This window comes from Malaclemys terrapin, chromosome 25, assembly GCF_027887155.1.
Source record: "Malaclemys terrapin pileata isolate rMalTer1 chromosome 25, rMalTer1.hap1, whole genome shotgun sequence".
Classification (NCBI taxonomy): domain Eukaryota; kingdom Metazoa; phylum Chordata; order Testudines; family Emydidae; genus Malaclemys; species Malaclemys terrapin.
Window position 1 is genome coordinate 1,321,023 of NC_071529.1, and position 16,789 is coordinate 1,337,811.

Sequence of the window (16,789 nt, forward strand, 5' to 3'; positions counted from 1 at the left end):
TGTTCTGAACACTGCCAGAGCTGCTATGTGAGAATACTGCTGTGTCCCAGCTCGCTATAAACGGCTCCCCAGATAAGGGCATCTGGGTATACCCTGAAACACAATGGAGCAGCTGTTAGCTTCAGGGTGACCCTGTATCTTGTCTCTGCAACCTTGTTTTGCAATGCTGAGTCTGCAAACGCGTCCTGCAAACCTGGGGACACTTGAGACAGGAGGACTGAGTAGGGTGACCAGATGTCCCAATTTTATAGGGACAGTCCCGATTTTTAGGTCTTTTTCTTATATAGGCTCCTATTACCCCCCAGCCCCGTCCCGATTTTTCCCACTTGCTGTCTGGTCACCCTAGGACAGAGAGAGAGACAGGGTCTGTGGAGGAGTCTAAAGGAACTGGCCTTCCCAGAACCAGCCAATAGTAAGTGTCAGGGGAAGCAGGCAGGCGCACAGCCTGGGTTAGTGTTTTTAAGGCGTTTTCTCTGAAATAAGAGATACTTTGCTATGAGCAGGCTGCTTGGTTGCGGATTCCCACCCTCACTCCCCTGGAGGAAACGGAGCTGCAGGGTCGGACCCGCTGAGGTGATCACACACGGGATGCGGCCAGCACCTGGCCTGAGAGCAGGAGGAACACGGGATCCGTCCCAGACAGAGGCGATGGCCAGGGACCTGAGACCCAGAGGGGCGCACTGGAGAGCCCCACAGGGGCCAGCGATGCGGGCCGCCTGGTAACAGGTGTTGTGCAGCTGGGGAGCTTGGCAGCGCTGTAACGGTGCAGCGTGCCAGGTACAGACGCACCCTGCGTAACAGGCCTGGCACGGTGCTGGTGGAGCTGCGTGGGAGCATCAAACCCTAGGACAGAGACGGACTCGCCGGCTTCAGACAGCAAGGGCCAGGGCAGCAAAACACTGAGCACCCCAGACACACGGAGGCGCCGACAGGGGGTTTAAAGGCGAGTTCGGTGACTAACTTTTGCAGCCCCCACCAGGCAGTTCCTCGCCCCTGTGTAACCCTGGCTCTTAACGTGGAGCACAGGCTGTGCCCAAGCCCTTCTAGCCAATCAGAAAGCAACTGACAAGGACTCCCCTTAGCAGCCCAGTGTGTGACCGTTAACCCTTTCACTCCTGGACTGAACTGTAATACTGTGCAAAGCAAGTATCTAACACCAGCCCAGTGAAGAGGCTGTGGGTAGACTATGGGCCTGGGAGCTGGCACTCCTGAGTGTTAATTCAGACTGCCATCAGCTTTCCTTGGGCAAATCATTTCTCTGCTCTGTGCCTCGGTTTCCCCATAGCACTCTGTACTCAAAGCGGCACCCTGGAACCCCCATAGTCACCCCTGTCATATAATTACGATATATTTCATACACAGCATGCCCTGTAAGCTATCCTAGGAAAGGTCATGATCAGTTGAAACCCATTGTTCTGTCCAAATATGTATATCCTTGGTGCGTATGAAGTTATGAGATTGTGCCGTATGGTTGTTACAGAAATCTGTGGTACTTTGACAGTCCTCCACTGTCAGTTCCCCAGTGACAACAAAGGAGGGTGTGAAATGACCATTAATCAGCAGGGGAGTTGTAAACAAGGGATTTAAGATACTGTAAGAAAGCGGCACAAGCATCACACCAGAGAGGAATTGCTCAACTCTGTGACTCCTTTTAACATCATCCCTCCCTCCCGTTTTACACCACACGCAGACTCAGAGTCACCCACTAGCTCACACACAGGCCAGGTTCCCCTCCGGGTTCTCCCAGACTCGTCCCTTTTTTGAGGGAGCTGTCCCAGGAAACCCAGAAGGGTGCTCCGTGCGTGCTGCCACCTGTCCAGTTTTATGGGCTCCAGATCATCCCAGAGGTCTTGGGTTTTGTACCTCAGAGGTGGCAGCCCATTCCCCTTGGCCTGGCACCTTGTAGGCGAGGTGCTGCCCTGGCAGGGCCAAGCAGAGAATTCTCAGCTAGCAATTCCTTACTCAAAGGCCTCGCACAGCCATAAAACAATCCAGCAACCAGCCTGCTGGCCTGCAAGTTGGGACACCTGGGCTCCATTCCCAGCCTTGCCACTGACCTGCCGTGTGACCTCTGTCATGACACTTCGCCTTCTCCCCCACTCTATCTGTGTTGTCAGTGGAGTAGGGCCCATCTTTCTGGATGTGCATGGGTGCTGCCTGGCGGGGCCATGCTGGGCGTTACTGCAGTAACAATACGGTGTCAGGCCAGAGTGGCTCAGGCAGGGAGGCAGGTGGCTTCTGATCTCACATCACAACCCAAGCCATAAACTCACTCCTCGTTTTCAAGCTCTCTGCCACGAGGAGCTGCCCAGGAAAAAGATCCCAAATGGAATTGTCCACAACCAGCCCATCAGGTCAGTCTTTCCTTCTCTTCCCTGGGCCCGGGCCTCGTGTGAGTTGGAGGCATCGCTGGGAGCCTCTGAGTAATGCAGGAAATGGAGGTGAGTCACTGGGCCTGCTGTCCAAACTGTTTCTCTTGCTGAGAATGGCAGTTTAGATTAGGCAGAAAAATTGTGTTGGCTGGTCTGTCCCTGGCCATAAATTGTTCTATATTCCAGGTGGGGAAGGGGAACGAAGCCAGGCAGATGGGAGCAGAGAAACCTCTGCAGAGGTTACGTGAGGTCACAGGGCATCGGAAGGTAACACCAGGGTTAAGACTGTGAAATGCACAAAGCCAGTTCAGGTCTTTGCTCGGGACCCTGGGGCCTTGGTCACCGTGGGCCCCTCTAGACACACAACTCTCCTGCTTGCTGGCAGGCGCAGCGCAAGCACACCCTGGGCTCAGCCGCACGAAGACTTTTCCAGCTGTTCTCCAAAAACGAAGTCGATTATTGACCCTTCATTCTTGCGTTTTCTGTGAAACTAGATTCCTGCGACATTCTGTTCCTAACATCAGAGATTAATCTTTTTTTAAAAGATCTAGTTAACTTTTTGCTGGTTTAGACGTGTGTTTGCCCCTCCCCTGCCGCCTTGCACTCCCCTGATCTGAGACAATGGAAATCCACAACGTCAATTTCCATTTTGTTTATGGTCCGTTACTGCTTATCATGTAAAATGGATGGTCCTGGGCCTCGGGAAACCTGGCTCAGTCACTGACGTGCTGTGTCACCCCGGCTGAGTCACTTAATCTACCCTGTGCCTTAGTTCCTCTTCTGTACAATGGGGATAAGATTTCCCTAGCTCATAGAGGGGTTGTGCGGCTAACCCCACAAATAGCCGTGAGGCTCAGACACGCTGCTGATGAGTGCCAGATCAGTATACAGATAGCAAGTCTCAGCTGCACAGCGGAAGCATGGCCAAGTGGTTATGGCACTCGGGGGCATGTTGGAAACCAGACTTCAATTTCCCACTCTGCCACAGGCTTCCTGTGTGACCTTGGACAAGTCTCCTCACCTCCCTGTGCCTCAGTTTCCCTCCTGCACAACAGGGATAAGAGCACTGTGCTGCCCCCCGGGGGCTGTGGGGAAGACATTAAAAACCGTGACGTGCTAGGATAGTGCAGTGATGGGGCCAGAGAGGTGCCTGCGATACCGAACTGGCTCAGAGGGCCATGAGGTACCACACCTGCAGGCAAAGGTGGATTTCTTTCTTTAAAATGTCTTACCATGGAAAGTAAAAACAATTATAAATCACAGGAATCCCCTGGGCGAGTCTCGTGGCCTGTTGCCTTCTGCCTGTCTTGTCTATTCAGTCTGTCCGGGCCTCAGCCTGGCTCTCACTCGGTGTCTCTGCAGCACTGGCACCACCAGGCAGAAAGGGCTCGGCCCCCACAGTCAGGGTCAGTTCCCACAGGGGCCCATGCTGAGCGCTCTGGGGGATCCATCCCTCTGGGTCTCATGCTGGGCAGCTCAAACCGGCACCAAAAGCCAGCAGCTGCTTACGAGAGGGCAGGACTTGGTGGCTTGCGCAAGGGCCCCTCGCGAGCCTGCCCCAGAGCCATCTCAGCAGGCAGTGCCTAGGAGGCTCTGCGGGGTTGGACTCGACCCCGGCTCTGTGCCACCACCCGGCAGCCATGGTCGGGCTGTCTGCATGGCTACCTCGACCCACGGAGAGGCACTCCACAGGCTGGAGCACTTCCAAAGGCTGGCCTGACAGCTTCCCCGGGCCCCGCTTGCTCCTGGCGCCCGAGTTAAGCCCAGGAGTGTCGGTGCAGCGAGGACTCGCCCCCAGCCAGCCGCAGTGAGGGACCTGCATCTCAGCTGGCTTGGACTTCAGCACGTGAACTCTCACTCTCGACACGGACACTGGCTTTGCCCCGAGCCCCAGCTCCATTCCTGCCCCCTGGCATAGGTCCTGGGATCCTGACCTACCACTCTGAGACGCCAGCCCCAGCTCTAAGCCCTGACCTAGGCACTGGCCTGCCCACCCTCGCCCTGATTGTGACAGTGCCCCTCGTAAGGGACGGTGTCTTGGCAGTCAGGCCTAGCGGTCCCAGCTGGGCTGGCACCCACAAGGCAAGACAGTCAGCAAGCACCAAGAGCCAGGGTCAGGCGGGGGGCAGAGGCAGAGATCAGAGGTAGTCTCCAGGTTGGACTCAGGCTCGAAGTCGGGCTTGGGTGGAAGTCTGGCAATCAGCCAACAGCCTGGGCCACCCTCCAGGATTAAATACTGAGCATGGGCCAATCGGAACCTCTGGGCGTCACTTCCTGCAGCGCCTAAAAATCTTCACAGCGCTCCTTAGACTCCACTGGCCCTTGCCATACAGCCCAAAGCTTTGGGTGTTCGCATCACCTGCTCCAACCCAGCACGGGCCTGTCCTGCCCCCCTCCCGCCCCCCATGTACAGACTGCCGCGCACCCCTCAAATTCCCTCCTCAGAACTGCCCCCAGCTAGGGTGACCAGAGGTCCCGATTTTATAGGGACGGTCCCGATTTTTGGGTCTTTTTCTTATATAGGATCCTATTACCCCCCACTCCCTGTCCTGATTTTTCACATTTGCTGTCTGGTCACCTTACCCCCAGCCAAGCCTGCAGCCCCTGGACTCAGGGTTAACATGACACTGCACATTCTCCTCCACATAACGGGAAGTGACGGCTCTATTATAATAACTCAGTCATTAGGATCATCTCATAAATAGGCCTCGTTAGGCTTTAATGAACCCTGCTGCATCCTGTAGAGTGCCTCTTTCAATTAGCTCTTTGGGTGTGATGTGATGGGCACGTGCCCAATGCCCCTGCCCGGGCGTATGCGAGTTACGTAAGAGGCTGTTTTTAGCCCCGTGTTACAGCACATCTTTGGCCCTGGGCATTCTGGAGAGGCCGGGCCCTCGAGGGGTAATGACACCAGGATCTCTGCTCAGCTCAGGCATGATCGGCATTGTTGGTATGTGCCCAAGCTGGCCTGGCACTCCGGGCTCGTCACGCCATGGGGAGTTCTCCTCCCCACAGGCCGGGTGGGAAGGATTTGGGGGCTGGTCTGTGCTTTGCCAGTGTCTCCTGTTGGAGGGAATGTCTATTAACCCCTTCCTGACTGGTGTTGTGCATTCCTCCGCGGGCACCCCATGGCAGCATGTGCCAGTCTCCCATCTCTGCAGACCAGCTACACAGAGCTCAGCAGCGGGAGTGTTTAGCCCCCTCGGACCTGGCACCCTGGTAGGTGCAGCAGCTGCTTAGCACAGGAGTGGTTCTGATCCTGGCTGTCGCCCACATCCCTAAGCAGGGGTCGTGTTCCCTGCATCCCCCTGGGGACTGGGAGCTGAATGCCCGGACGGGTGTAAAACGCTACGAGGCTCTCAGCCGAGAAGCGCTACAAAGAGGCAAAGTGTTCCAGCTAGTGCATCCCTCTCGTGTGAACAGCTCCCCAGCCCCTCTGGTGCCCCCAGGGACGCTGAGCCAAGCTCCCCACAGGGCTGGTGTGGTCGAGCGGCTGAGGAAGGGTGCTTGGAGCTGGTCGAGGGTTCCTGTCAGGGCAATGACCGTGCCATGCTGCCATGGGGATTGGTTTGATCTGCCCTTGTTTCGACTGTTCGAGCTGAATGAGCCCAGTGCCCAGATCCGTTAGCACGGTGGTTCTCAAAGCCGGGCCGCCGCTTGTTCAGGGAAAGCCCCTGGCGGGCCGGGCCGGTTTGTTTACCTGCCACGTCCACAGGTTCGGCAGATCGTGGCTCCCACTGGCCTTGGTTTGCCGCTCCAGCACATCCCTGGGTCCGCGCCACTTCCTACAGCCCCCATTGGCCTGGAGCGGCGAACTGCGGCCAGTGGGAGCCACAATCGGCCGAACTTGCGGACGCGGCAGGTAAACAAACTGGCCCGGCCCGGCCCACCAGGGGCTTTCCCTGACCAAGCGGCGGACCGGCTGTGAGAACCACTAAAACAACAAGGAGTCTGGTGGCACCTTAAAGACTAACAGATTTATTTGGGCATAAGCTTTTGTGGGTAAAAACCTCACTTCTTCAGATGCATCCAAAGAAGTGAGGTTTTTACTCACGAAAGCTTATGCCCAAATAAATCTGTTAGTCTTTAAGGTGCCACCAGACTCCTTGTTGTTTTTGTAGATACAGACTAACACGGCTACCCCCTGATACTTAACACCATGTGAGAACCACTGCGTTAGTGGACACAGGCACAGAAGCAAACTCCCTAGTATGCCAGGGCAGAGCCCGTCCTGCCAGGCAGTCCATGCCAGGCGGGTTAGGCAGGTTAGGAAAGACTGCGATTAACCCCGGAGCTGTGACATTCCTCCCCAACCATCCCTGACCCTCCCAAGGGGAGGAATTCCTCCCTCACCACGGCACTGCTCCGCTCAGTGTTTCCATCCACGCCTGGGGTAGTGCGCTGGGCTGGACCCTTCCCTGGCACAGCCCCTGGGCACTCACCACAGACTTCAGCCCAAAGCGCCCTCCATGTCTGCCCCTCACTCCTCCAGCACACAGCAGGCTGCATCCCCTGTGCCTGCTTCAGCCCTCCCACGGAGACTTGCTCACAGCTGTCAACAGATGTTAGAGCTCCAGCAAGCACAGCAGCACACCACCCCACACCCGGACACCGGGGGGCTGAGAGCCACTGAACCAAACTGTAAACCCTGCATATGATGGAAACCAAATCAGGCTGGGGGGTGCGGCAGCCCCCAGCACCCCTAGGTCCAGCACCTCTGATGGACACACGTATATATGCACAGACACATGGACACACACATGCACGGACCACATGGACACATGCACAGATGGACACACACACACATACGTATATATGCACACAAACACAGACTCGTGGACACACACACACACAGACTCATGGACGCACATGTACGGACACACACACGTCTATATGCACATGCATATTAACATACACAGACTCATGGACACACAGACTCATAGATGCACGTCTATATGCACAGACAGACTCACACATACACACACGTGAGCGCATTAACACAAGTTCAGGCTCCAGGGCGAAGCATTCCCAATGCGAGCTGCCTGTGTGCTAATGTGCAGAACATTCACCCTTCCAAACAGTCGCGGCTGGGTGCTGACTGCATCCTGCCCAGAACAATATTTCTCTTGCCAAATGACTTCCCGGGGCCTGAGCCGAAGGCTGGCCTGCCGCACGCCCCGTTGCTGTTCCCAGACACGCCTCACAGAGGTCACCCCGGGTGCAAGCCAGGGCTGCCTTTGGCTTCTCTGGGGAACAAACATGCAGCGGGGGTGGGGGTCTAATCCTGTGAGAGGGATGCTGCAGAGCCTCCCAGCACCCTCCCCTCCTCCAGACTTCGGAGAGAGGGTCTCCGAGGGCTGGGCGAGGCACAAGAATCCCAGCTCACAAAAGCCGTTGCGGTTCCAACATTTGTTTTCATTCTGCATTGCACTGAAATCGAGACCTTGCAGAAAGCCGAGCGAGCCCACCCCGGCGTAGCCACGCCTCACCGCTCTGCTCTGCCTGTTCAGGGCAAGGACTCGCACTCGGTCTCCCCCGGCGCAGGGGAGGGCCCAACCACCAGGCGAGTGGCTGCTCCGGGGCACGCTCTGGCTTTCGCTCACTCTCTCCTTTCTGCAAAAAGGTTTGGTTTCATTTTCCGACAAATAAACGTATCCTAGAAAATCTCCCAACCTGCTCCAGTTCTCAGCCCCGGCAGGGATAGGAGCTAGAAGCACATCTTGGCTTTGGAGAACCAGTAACCCACAGTCTGGCCTGACCCACCTGCCTCCATCTGAGGTTGTTGATCACAAGGATCACTGATTATTTCATTTTGAAAAGAAAGGACATCCCATGACCCCTTAGATACAACTGGGTACCTACGGGAATGCCAGCCAGACGCACTGGTTCCAGGGCAGCACTTGGGCCATGAAAAAAGAAGAACAGGAGTACTTGTGGCACCTTAGAGACTAACAAATTTATTAGAGCATAAGCTTTCGTGGACTACAGCCCACCACTTGAAGTGGGCTGTAGTCCACGAAAGCTTATGCTCTAATAAATTTGGTAGTCTCTAAGGTGCCACAAGTACTCCTGTTCTTCTTTTTGCGGATACAGACTAACACGGCTGTTACTCTGAAACTTGGGCCATGGAGACTTTGAATGAGACCACTGGGAGGAAGCACGGCCCCTTTGAAATCAGCATCTCGCCTGAATACATACCAGAGAATTTACCGCAAAGCACTCTCACTTCACTAAAATGCAGCCACCTCTGGGGTGGAAAGCAGCAGATGTTGAATGGCACAGCATAACAGTTTGCAGCAGCAAGGAAGAAATAGAAAGTAATACCCAGCTGAGACTGCAGAGGGAACTTAAAGAGGGTGAAGGCAGTTACCCAGGTCGGGATTTGGCTAGGACATTAGGTTCCCAGAGACGCCCGTCTGGGGGAATCGGGAGTGAAAATGCATGGGCTTTGCAGTTGGCTGGAAGGAGATGTGATCAGGTACACGCACTGCAGCAGGCGGGCCTGCGGGGGCTACTGGCACACGGAGCCAAAGGGTAAGTTGGGGCAAGCTCAGTGGTATGTCCCATTTGACAAAGCGCTCTCCCAGCCGTGCAGCACAGATTGGGGGCATGGTGCCAGCTAGGGCAATGCCACCCACGCACTCGCCCCTCCACACCCTGCAGCACCACAGCTGTCCCACCCAAGTACTAGCCTGACCCTGCTTAGCCCCTGAGAGGATGACCTCCAGCCCACCCCAAGCCCTACTCCTGGCATTGCTTCGGGTGATGCTGATACAGGACTGGCACGTCCAGCAGTGATCTCAATCCAGATTGCGGCTGGCTCGGAGGGGACACAAAGCCCTCAGCAGCCCCTGTCCTCACGGAGAGCTGGTACCCAGCCCGTTCAGGCAAGCACTCACCTTGCAGGGGCGCAGACACACCGGCCATCCCGTATCACTGCTTCTTTGCTAGCACCGATAGCCCAGGTGCCAAGGGGAATGGGGGATGGGCAGAAGGGGAACCCTGTATCCAGGATTGCAGACAAAATCCTGTTCCACTGAGTCCCTGGGACGCCCTGATGTGTCCCAGCGAGCCTGGCCCGTGCAGCAGGCCGGGGAGCCCTCCCTGGCTCGGTCTGGCTCCCTGGGCAGGGCAGGGTGCTGCTGCAGGGAGCCTGTTGGCAGGTCGGGCCCCACGTGCTGACATGCAGCAGCCCTATCTGTTGAGCCTTGCTCTGATGAGCTCGTCGGTCCGCAGGCAGAGGCAATGGGACTCGGAGTCCAGGAGCAGCCCGGTCAGCAGCTCATGGCAAGAGGGGAGCTCAGACACTAATGCCTGGCCCCTTACCGACCCCGCCGCACCCACACAGCTGTGCTGGGCCTACCGCCTGCCACGCAGCCCTCTGCCCACCCGGCCCCTCGCAGCCCTGGCCGCCACGTGCGCACACTAGCCCTGGCCTATCAGAGGGTGGCAGCTCACGGCATTTAACTGCAGATCCAGAGTCAGATTGCAGTGACTTCGGAGTAAGTGCAGTGACCCCAGACTGACCCCAGTTAAAGCGCATCAGACTCCAGCCAGTGGCCAGAAAGCAGCCGCTGTTGCAATGGCCCCTTCCTGCTCCGTCTCCACTCCCTGTGCCCCCGGCACAGCCACACACACGCCACAGGAACTACAGAGAAGTCTCCTGCTTCACATCAGAGCGCTCCGCTTGGCCTGGTGCAGGCCAGACAGTCCACGAGATTACATAGATTTGGGGCCAGGTTCTCCACTGCCCGGCACCGTGTGTCACCATTTACACCAGTGCAAAGTAATCGTGAAATGCTGCTAAGCAGGAAAGGGAGCGATTTGCACCCTTTGCACTAGTGTGAATGACTGCAGGAGGTGCAGGGCGATGGCCAGGCAGGCCCTGCAAGCTAAAGACCTGGACTCCCTTCACTCACTGTTAGTGTCCTTGTTTCAGGCTCACTAGATCTGCACTGTCCTCTCCCCTTCCCCACGTGCAGGGTCCTCCGCCTTTCGCCTTCCACACCCCTGCCTGTGCAGCCCAGACCCACCCAGCATCCCCCTCCCAACAGCAACCTGGCAAGGGCCCCCTGGGCGTGACCAGGGGCCTCATCCAAGGAACATGAAAAAGGAACTTTTCTCTATGAAACCTCAGCTTGGAGGGCAACGGTGAAAATGGCAAACTGGTTCCTGCCTGAGATCTCTGGGGCTGGGACACAAGCAGCTGGGGGGGCAAAGGGGGGGGCAGGGAGGAGAGAAAATAGAAGCAATTTGCCAAGTCTTAGCTTTATGCCAAGTGGTTAGGTGGCTGCATTGCAAATCCCCAACAAGGAGACAGTTCTGGGGGCAGCCTGAGCAGGAATGGGCCACGGTCCATCTATCTCTGTTTCCACCTCCCCCCACACATCACTTGCTGTCGGATGCCTGAGGGGGTCCCTTAGCTTGGAGTGGGCAGGGGCGCTCGCCCTGGCTGTGTCTGCTCTGTGCCCCTGGAAGTGTCAATCCAGCACCAGTCACCGGAGCGAAATTCTCTCTCACACACGTGTAAGAGCATTTCTGCTTCCCATCCCTCGAAGACCCCCAGGGCAGCCCTTGTGGAGTCCCTGCCCCACTGCCGGGCTGGGGGAAAGCAGAGGATGGTGGGAGAAAAACCGGGCAAACCGTGCACATCCAAAGGCAGATTTATCCAGCCCAGGCCCCTTTGTGGGGCAGGGGGTTACGTCCCTTTTGCTGTACAGCTCCAGGGGACACACAGCAAACTCATTCAGATGAGCCACTGGGGGATTCTTTCTGGCCCTCCCCTCACCCTTGCTCCATTCCTGCTGTCAGGTGAGGTGTGCCCTGCATGCCACGGGAAACTGAACTGAATGCTCCTTGCTGGGCTGGCGGAAGCTCCGGTTCCCCAGGAGACAGGAGGGTTTTCACCTGACCTGACTCCATCAGATGCTGCCTTCCCCCCAGGGATAACCCTTTCCCTGCCCCAGGGGTAACAATGTCTGGGCTCCAGCACAGAGCCCCTGGGCTCCCTCACTCACGGTTCCACAAACTGGTCACTGGGATCCCCTTGTCCCCCAGGAACAGCTCCAGCCCAGCACCGATAGCTCAGGACCCAAAGCCAGCTCAGGCCCCCGGCCAGCACACATGCGCTGAGCGCACTGTAGCAGGACAAATCGCTCTCTGATGGCCTCAGAGGCACTCAGCCAGAAAGGAAGCTAGCCCAGGGATGTGTAACTTACAGGTGTCTGGGCCTGAAGGCTTCCAGGAGTCTCATCAAATTGAAAAGGGCCCCTGAGCTCTCTCAATCTGAGGGCCAGACCCACCGAGGTACCTGGGCGCTGCAGCGCTGGGCACTGTAACAGCCACCATAGGTGCCCTGCCTCATGGAGTCCCCAGCCCCGAGCTGGGTGCCCAGGCTCCCCATTCGATGCATGGGGAGAGTCCCGGATCCGCAGGAGCCAGCCCGCTGTCTCCAAAGCAGGAGTGAAATGCAGAGCAAAGGGGCAGGGCTCAGTGCCCAGCTCCCCGAAGGTCTGGGGGCCTCGACTGACAGGCTGGAATCCCTCCACTTGGGAGCCTGAAGTGTGAGCCCTCTTCTGGGCCAGGTCAGCAGCTGAGATAGCCCAGGCCTGGCTTGGGAAGTGAGCCCGTCACCCAGGGGTCAACGCACTCACCCGGAGGTGGCAGGTCCCTGCTAGGTCAGCCCGGCTATGTCGCTGCAGCACAGACAAGCCTGTAACTGACCAGCTAGTCCTTGGAGCAGTGCCCTGACCCCCAGCTGACCGAGTCAGTCTCCCTGGCCCAGGAACAAAGGGAAAAGGCTCCAACAGGAGAGAGCCAGCCCCGCCCAGACCAGCCTGGTGGCTGGGGCTCTCCGCTAGGCTGGGGGAGACCCGGGTTCACATCCCTGCTGCTGATCAGGCAGAGCCACGACTTGAATCTGGGTGTCCCACCCAGCCAGCAGGACACACACAAATTCCCAGCCTGCTCGCCCGCCGTTGTCCTTTGTCAGGCGCCCCGAGAGCACGGATGGGCTCGGGCCCGGTGGCCAACGCCTGGCTTGAGAACCCGGGCTGCTCATTAGCTGTGGGGCCAGCAGATACTTGGGTGCCTGTGGGGTTCGCTGGCAGCCGAGGGGCAGTTTTGAGAATGTCAGTGGGGCCCTGAGGTGTCTAACTCCCTGTGTGCTCTGGTCCTGCCTGGCGTACACACCCCCCCGCAGTGCCAGGCCTTGGTCAGCGGTTGTGCTTTTCCCTGGAGGAAAGCGTCATGTTGCCTAACATTTCCCCCATGGCAACTAGCACCTTAACCCCTTCACTGTTGCACTTGAGTCAGCTGCAGTTCCACCACGCCAGCCACGGTGAATGCAATGCTAGCGTGTGAGAACCTATCTCAAGAAGCTTTAATACACTTGCAAACTGGATTACAGAGTACATATTATCGAGCCGGCGCATACGCTCTGAAGAACTGGGATGTGTTTACGCAGGTTATTTGAGTGGGCACTGGCAAAGTTAGTGAAACGTTATGCCCCCATGTAGACAAGCCCTTGCCCTCGAGGCACGTAAGTACGGTATTATCCTCACCTACAGGAGTCTTGTGGCTGATGCACAGGACTGGGAGTCAGGAGACGTGGGTTTTAGTTCTGGCTCTGCCACTGGCTCCTTAGGCAAGTCATTTCCCCTCTCTGTGCCTCACTTTCCCCACCTGAAAAATGGGAATAATAGTACTCTCCTGCCTCTCAAGGGGGTTGTGATGCTTAACGCACTCACGCTTGTGAAATGCTTTGAGATCTCAGATTACGGCAGCCATAGCACTGAGGATTATTTTACAGCTGGGTAAACTGAGGCACAGAGCGGTTAGTGACTTGCCCAGGGTCACACTTGGTTGTAACCAGAACCCAGGAGCTGGGCGTAATAAGTTCTACTACTTAGCTCTTACACATCTCCCCACACTGCAAACAATCCAGGGAAAGAATCACTATCCTCACTTTTCAGATGAGGAAATGGAGTCCCAGGGAGAGGAAGCAACTTTCCCAAGGTGTCAGCGCAGGAACAGAGCCCAGGACTGAGTGTCTTCTGCTCTAACACTAGCCCAGCCACATCAATCACAAAGTCAAAACCCAACCTCAAGGCCAGAGGTAAAGCTATAGAGTGACCCCCCGGAACAAAGAGCTGCGGATACCGGCACCAGTTCACGTCACGAAAGCACTTGCTATCCCCAGGGGATGGGGTGGAATGATACTGGACAGTCAGCTCCGTGTGTACAGCACGTGGCCCTATGGCCTCTCTAGGCCGCCCGACTGGAGCCTTGTGCTACAACTGATGCCATCACAAATCAGCTGCAGACTGGGGGCCTGCCTGGAAGAGGTTTTAATCAAACATTGGGCTCAGTGGGGGAAGAGTGACTGGGGGAAACTCTCTGGCCCGTGGTCTACAGGAGGTCGGACTGAGTGATCTAATCACCCCTTCTGGCCTTAAGCTCTCTGAATCTATGATATGCCCCTTTGCTCCAAGGCTTGCGCCGTATGGTTCAGTACGAGTTCCTGGCCACATTCACGCCAGCTCGGGGTCTCTGGCCATCTCACTTGCATTCCAAACTCCTGTTCCCAGAGTCAAATCTTGAGTTTAAAAGAAGTTGCCCCAGCAGAAATGCCGCATTCAGGCTTTGGGGTTTAGTTATTAATTTAGCACTGGTGAGAAGGGCCAGGTGGACCAGGCTGCCCGCCCTGGCGAGTGCCACACTCACCTCGAGTGATGCCTTCAGGGGTAACAGGGAGACGGCAGATTTCCAAACAGCCCTACATGCTGGGGGCACTGTGGGTGCTGAGCTGTGAGAACCAGGCACCGTGGGGGGCTGCTGAGTACTTGGAAATCCAGCACAGAGGCTGCAGGACCCACGCAGGCCTTGGTGTCTCAGCCCTGGCTGCCGGCACGGGGCTCCTTCACGACCAGCTGCGACGCGGGAACAGGACTGAGACCCACCAAACTCATTGTCTACTGGCCACTGAGCAGTGGTCACTATTATGCTGGGTTAGTTGTGAAAGCAGCCTAGAGGCCTCGTATTGCACCACCACCCCTGGGCCAGCCAGTCCCCCGGACACTTGACTTTTGGATCGCGAACAACTGTGGATTTTATTGCACAAAAAATTTACTGCAACAAAATGGGCATTAACCCCTTAGTTGCTACAGCCTCTTTGCTCCCCCATGTTTCTGGGGCATCCCCAACGAACAGTGGCCACGTACCCAAGACCTGGGGCAGGGCTGGACATGGGGCCTGTTGTCAAGTGGATTCAGTGGGAATCAGCAGCACCCATGGATGGCAATGGGAGACTCCAGCAGGTCTTTTGCCCTGGAGGAAGGGAGCCCCTGGCCACAGCCCAGGCAGGTCCCCACAGTCAGGTCCTCAGTGCGGGTTGGAAGCGAAGACGGGGCAGCTCTATGGAAGGGAACGCTGCCCAGCTGGGAGTGTGGACCCGGCCTGCATCTGCCAGGCACCACAGGCCCCCACCAGAGCCCAGCTCCAGCCGTGCCAGAGCCCCCATCCTGGGGCAGCCCTTGCCCACCCAAAGTGCTCTTAGCACCCACTGCCCCCTCTGCAGCTTGCCCCCCAGCCCATGAATCCAGCTGGGAGCAGGGTCTGTTTCATCCTTAACCTGCCCTCCTGGCCAGTTCTGGAGGGGGGCTCAGCTCCGGCTGAGGGCCATGGGGGGGATGTTCCACAGACATGGGAGGGGGGATTACAATAAAGCCAAGTGTCCAGCCCACAGGCAGCTATTAACCCCTCACCCCAGTCCTACCCTGGAGGGAAGCCCTGCCCTCTGTGTCTTGGCCCAGGTTCCTGGGGGGCAGCCACTCATCTGCACCTTTGCTGGAGCCCTGGGGGCTGCCCCCGACCTGTCTGCGCCTTGGCCCGGAGCCCTGGGGGCTCCCCCCACCTGTCTGCGCCTTGGCCCGGAGCCCTGGGGGCTGCCCCCCACCTGTCTGCGCCTTGGCCCGGAGCCCTGGGGGCTCCCCCCCGTCTGCGCCTTGGCCCTGAGCCCTGGGGGCTGCCCCCCCCCATCTGCGCCTTGGCCCTGAGCCCTGGGGGCTGCCCCCCACCTATCTGCGCCTTGGCCCGGAGCCCTGGGGGCTGCCCCCCACCTGTCTGCGCCTTGGCCCGGAGCCCTGGGGGCTGCCCCCCACCTGTCTGCGCCTTGGCCCGGAGCCCTGGGGGCTGCCCCCCACCTGTCTGCGCCTTGGCCCGGAGCCCTGGGGGCTGCCCCCCACCTGTCTGCGCCTTGGCCCGGAGCCCTGGGGGCTGCCCCCCACCTGTCTGCGCCTTGGCCCGGAGCCCTGGGGGCTGCTTCCACCCCACCCCCAGGTCGGTGCCTTGGCCCGGGGAAGGCTCCCGGCAGCAGCACAGGGCCAGAGGCCAGTTCTGTAACCGGACCCCCAACAGCAGCGCGCAGCCCTCGCCGAGCCAGCCGGGCGGGGGGAGACGAGCAGGAGCCGCGCCCAGCAGCGAACTCCCGCCCCGGACCCCAGGGGCTGTGACCTGCCCGGCTGGGGCAGGAGTCGGGCCCGGCTCGGGGGCACAGCGTGGGGCGCATCCCCGGGCGAGCCCCAGCGCCCATCCTCGCGGCTTCGGGCCCGCGGGCCGAACACTCCCGTCCCGCACTTCGGGGAAGTTCCGATCCGGATGCCTTGGCGCGAGCCTGGCCCGAGCTGTATCCGAGACACCCCCGCCCCCAAGCGTGCGCCTTGCCCGGGGTCCGGGGGGCTGCCGGGCTGCGGGGTGTCTGGGCAGGATCGGGCCCGGGCCGGGCGGACGGGGCGGGGGGCCCCGGGCACTCACCCATTTTCTTTAAGGCTCTGTCCGGGCGCCTGGTGCCGCCGCCGCCGTCCTGCGGGGGCTGCTCCGGCCGGGATTTCTTCCTCCAGCCGCAGATCATGGTGTCCGGGCCAGGCCGAGCCCCGGGGCCACCCCGCCCGCCGCGGGCTCCCTGCGCGGAGCGAGCCGCCTGCGCGCGGGTCTCCGAGCCGCCGGAGCCAGCGCCCGTCCCAGCCGGCCGGGGAGGCGCAGGGAAGGAGTCACATTTCAGGGCACGGAGAGCGATTATGAACCGCGTGGGGCTGGAGAGCTCCTCCCACGGGCTGCGCCGCCCCGGGCCACCGCACCAGCGGCCAGCGCCTGTTTGCTGCGCGGGGGTGGGGGGGGCAGAGGGGCACAGCCTAGCAGGGCCGCCCGGGGGGGGGGGTCAAGTGGGGCGATTTGCCCCGGGCCCCGCAGGGGCCCCCACGAGAGTTTTTCGGGGCCCCTGGAGCGGAGTCCTTCATTCGCTCCGGGGACCCCGGAAAACTCTCGCGGGGACCGGGCCCCCGGAGCTTCTTTTGCTCCGGGTCTTCGGCGGCGGGGGGGGTCCTTCCGCCCCGGGACCCGCCGCCGAAGACCCCAGGCCC

The 16,789-nt window shown here is 58.9% G+C and overlaps 1 protein-coding gene across 1 annotated transcript in view; it reads right to left on the reverse strand.

Annotated features, from left to right (window-relative positions):
• PLCD3 (phospholipase C delta 3) overlaps positions 1-16,408 on the reverse strand; it is a 52,714-nt gene extending 36,306 nt beyond the window's left edge. The window contains exon 1 of the mRNA XM_054014468.1: positions 16,185-16,408. Coding sequence (XP_053870443.1) covers positions 16,185-16,281 — 97 coding nt within the window. The 5' untranslated portion in view covers positions 16,282-16,408. The remainder of the gene's footprint in view (positions 1-16,184) is intronic.
• Positions 16,409-16,789: the final 381 nt, after the last annotated feature.